We start from the raw sequence: 4559 nt of genomic DNA, 5'->3' as shown, positions 1-4559 counted from the left end.
GGACTGGGTCTGTGGGTTCCCGGAAGTCGGCAGAAATTCCTACTCAGCGGGCGGGGTAGGGGAGGTACTGCGGAGTGGTGGGGGGTGGGCCGGGGGGGTAGGAGAGGGTTCAGCCCACTCTGCACCTGGGCTGGGACTGGTCCCTCCGGCGCAGAATAGCAGGAAGCTCTCCACACACTCACTGGACCTGGGCTAGGACTGGGTCTGGGGGTTCCCGGAAGTCGGCAGAAATTTCTCTCTTAATATCTTGATCACATTATCATTTCAAATATATCTATATTACTTCTACCACCTTTTCTGTTCGTTTACATCTTGAGATTCTCATGTAAGATAGAGCATGCAGTATATAAGCATGCCAACATTGTAGTCTCAAGGTACATTACTGTCTTATAGTGACTGAAGTTTATCTATTATTATACCCCGTAGTTTTCTTTGGTGTAGGAATATTAAATTTTTTTATCCATTTATATGTTTATAGACATATAAGCTACTTCCAAGTATTAGCTATTTCTAGAATACATAACAAACAAAAACTTTGACCTTTCCACTCTTAAAAGTACAACCCTCTCGGTTTTATAAATAAATATTTCTCCTGATTTCATTCTTATTCTCTTCCTACTTGCTCTCCAAATTCTGCCTCTATCTTACAGTATGGCATAGTAGGGGCCAGGGAGATGGCTCAGTGAAATAAGCGCTTCCCTGGCAAGTTCAATTCCCAATTCCGAAAAAAAAATCTAGATTATGACATAGCATTTTTGTTTTATACACTTAACAACTGTTTAACAAATCTTGTAATAAGGAGAAATGTCATATAACAGCATGCAATGGGTAAAATATCAAGATATCCAAGTTGAAATGTGCAGCTCAAAACCGTAATGATGAAACACATTATTCCTTCTATAGAACCAGTTTTTGTTCATCTCTCCCACTGTTGCACCTAAACATTTGTAACTGTAATTTCATTATCCCAACTAGTTAATTAAAAAGTTGTCAATACACATGAGATGTGGCGTGACATGATCCCTGCAGTTTTGAACATACCGACAATTTTACTTGCCAGGCGATCCTGGCACATTTGAAAGATTTATGGACCTGAAAAGTCATTAGAGGCCAAAATTTTTCTGCCTCTTTGAATGAATAAACTGTTTATTTATTGTGTGTGTGTCTGTGTGTGTGTGTCCAGCTCAGCCCACCTGGGGGCGGGGCTGGCTGGCATGTGGTGCTGGGGTATCAAACCGCGGTCCCTGTGCTTTGCCAAGCTTGTTCTAAGTAGGTGCTTTAGACCACTGAGCCATCTCACCAGCCCCAGAATAGACTGTTAACTGTTTTGTTTTCTCATAGATTTTTCTCAGGCCATTTTATATACTAGGGCTGTTAGGTTTGGTAGTACTGGGGTATGTGACCTACTCTTGTGTGGTTTGCACATTTATCCCTTACTTTATCTACAGGTGCTGGGATCCTCCTGGCTTCCCTTCTGCTCAAGACACCCTCCTACCTTCAAGTCCGAAATCTGTGCTTTGTACCAACTGGGATCCATCGCTTTATAACTAATCTCTTCAACACACTCTTCATTTCCTCATCAGATTGAAAGGTAGTAGTTACCAAAACTGATTATGAAAGAGCTTGGTTTCCTGAGAAAAAAGGAGTGGTGATACCTGAAAAGAGAATTGTGGCTACAAAAAATGATGCTAAGCCCCTTCATAGTGAAAAGTGAGAGACCACGAAGGCAAACCTGAAAGCCACATAATGTAATAAATTAAGATTAATTTTCAAAACTGAGTAAAAGTAATCACTCACTCAGTTACCACAAATGGAAAGTATTTTACTGGCAATGCTAAATTTGAAATTGTGTGCAAGGACCAAATGATATATACAGAAATCATACACTTACACTGCATGTGTACAATAAAAAGTTTCAATATTGACGCACATCACTAAATAATGTGAATATATTTATTATATAGACATGAAAATGGAAATATAAAATTGTCTTGAGGGTTGGAAATATACCTCAGTGGCAGAGCCCCTGCCTGCAAAGAGTGAGGTTGAGTATTCGATTCCCCTTACCACCACAACCAAAAAAAATTAAGAAATAAAAAAGTAAAATAAAATAGACAAGAAATTGTGGTCAAAAATTAGAGAAAAAGGGAGGCGGGAAGGAAAGCCAACATTATGGCCCTAGCCTTGCAAGGTCAATTAAGACTCAGGACATATGAGAACTTGAATTGTAACAACATGTAACTCTGTAGTGTCCCCAATTTTCTGATCAAGGAGATTATGGGGCCAAAGAGGAAAGTGATTGATGATGTAGAGTGTGCTTAAGGAGAGTCACATGGAGAGAAAACATTCTCTCAGGCTTTCACAGAGAGCACATTGGCCAAGCAATGGCCATGACTCATCCACATGGCTGACACAGAGAAAGGTTCTACAACCTGAGGTACAGGATCTCAGGACAAATCCTGAGGGGATTTCACTGACCTTATCAGACCCAAAAGCTACAACTCTTGTTGCATAGGTCCTGCTTTACCTTGGTCTTAACCATCCAGCAGAAAAGTATAAAAACAAAATATAAGAAGTAAAGCCATGCTGTTATGTTGAGCTGTAGGGGACTCAGGTCAACAATTTCTGACATTGCCAGTCAAGTGGAAGACCCAATACTATTACGAGCTACTGGACTCTTTGAGAATATTTTGCTGAATTTACACACCTATATTATTCAAATAATGGAGCTTAACAAAAAAAGGGTATGCAGATGAATGTTTATTTTGTATCTGTGTATTCAAAGCAGTTAGAATAGATATATAGTTACATTCTCTTAATGAATAGAGTGATTTGTTCTCATGGTGTTTGTAAATAGGATATCATGTCCACATCTTGTACAGCAATTAACCACTAGGAAGAAGGTATGCAATGTGTTATTATTGAAAATCTCCTACCAATTTGATTTGAAACTGTCTCACTGCTATTTGTTTATCAGTAAAATTATGGGGAAAAAAAGAAACTGTGGTCAAACAAAAAAATAGTATGTGATTAGTTACAATTCCTTGCCTGTGATTTTTCACTACCAAGGAAATACAAATCAACAAAAGCACTAAAAATGTTGAATGATGATGTTTCAGGTGCAAGACAAACTTTTTCAGAGGAAAGTTGTTTCTTAAACCACATATTATTTTGAAAAATAGTCCAAAATCCAATGAAGAGATGAACTATTGATCTGAAGAATTGAAGTGTTAACCATAATGAAATTTGTGCCATTCCTCTTCTGGTTTTATTTAAGTATCTAGCCAATCCTTTAAAACTAAAGCATAATATGATATTGAGACAGAATTGAGGAGTTTACATCTGTTAAAATCAAAACTTGAACAAAATAGTTGTTAGCCTGGTTTTACCATCCACATTATGTGTGCTAATTTCTCGTTGTTTTGGTTGATTTGTGGAATGTTTTCAGTGTGGGATGCTTAATAGACATTTTGCTCAAAATCCTCTAAATATCAGCAATTTTACAACAAATTATAAGAAGTACATATATCTGAAAACATTGCTGGTTGTCCATTGTGTTTAGAGGCTAGGTAACAATTTCTTCCTGTGAACCTCACGATTAGATCAGTATCTAATGTTTCCTGAGTTGGAAGCAATTAATGTCAATCAAAACTGAACAAAGTTGAAGCATGAATTTTATTTTGCATGCATTACGAAATCAATTGTCTTCAGGGAGCTAAGCATATTCAAATGAGTTTAGAAAAATATTACATTTTGATGCACTGAGACAAAATTTCTAAAAACAAGTAAATTTCCCTTTCAGACAACAGATTTGTCTTCTTTTTCATTTTCAAGAATGGAGGGTGTCACCATGGATTTCTCTCTGTCCACAGCACCTAGTTCTGTGTTGTAAGGCTCGGAAGAATACCTGGGAAGCCAATTTCTGGTAGAGTCATATGAAGTGGTGAAGTTGGACATACCACCATCTCACAAATCCAGAACTATTTTGCTATGTAATCTCCCATAAACACCAACTTGATGTGTTTTTTTTAAGTTTTTGGCATATGTTTGCAGCACATGACGATTATTTTGCACTTGGGACATTGTCACATATACATATTTTACTTGATCAGTTTTTTTCCTATCCTTCCTTCTCCTCTACCTCCCTTTCCACTAATTCCTCTCCAATCTGTACAAAGCCTACCTCCTTTTATCTTACCAACTCTTCTTTATTTCGGGCCAGAAAAATTTTTTAAAAATTACCAATTATTTCAGTTTTTATTTCAGGCTTGCCTCATCCATCAAACTATCAAAATATTATTTATACAATGTTTCCCAATGCAGTATTTTTTGGCTTTTTCCTCCTATCTCAGGTATGTATTGGTGTCTTGGCAAACTCATCACTATTTGTGGCACTTGCATACACCTTCTTATTTCAACCTAATCTTAAGAGGCCCATCGATTTCATTATAATTCACCTGACAGTGGTGAATAATTTGAGTATCATAGTCACACTGATACCATATATCAAAGCGTCTTTTGGAGTAAGACAGTTTCTGGATGACACTGGCTGTAAGGCA

The 4559-nt window shown here is 37.5% G+C and overlaps 1 protein-coding gene across 1 annotated transcript in view; it reads left to right on the top strand.

The window, feature by feature from the left end:
* The first annotated feature begins 4307 nt into the window (after positions 1-4307).
* Positions 4308-4559, top strand: part of LOC105741025 (vomeronasal type-1 receptor 4-like) — a 954-nt gene continuing 702 nt past the window's right edge. The window contains exon 1 of the mRNA XM_023706689.1: positions 4308-4551. Within this exon, the coding sequence (XP_023562457.1) occupies positions 4308-4551 (244 nt within the window). The remainder of the gene's footprint in view (positions 4552-4559) is intronic.

This window comes from Octodon degus, unplaced genomic scaffold (assembly GCF_000260255.1).
Source record: "Octodon degus isolate 3935 unplaced genomic scaffold, OctDeg1.0 scaffold00268, whole genome shotgun sequence".
In the NCBI taxonomy this organism is placed as follows: Eukaryota; Metazoa; Chordata; class Mammalia; order Rodentia; family Octodontidae; genus Octodon; species Octodon degus.
This window is presented reverse-complemented; position numbering and strand designations above follow the sequence as displayed.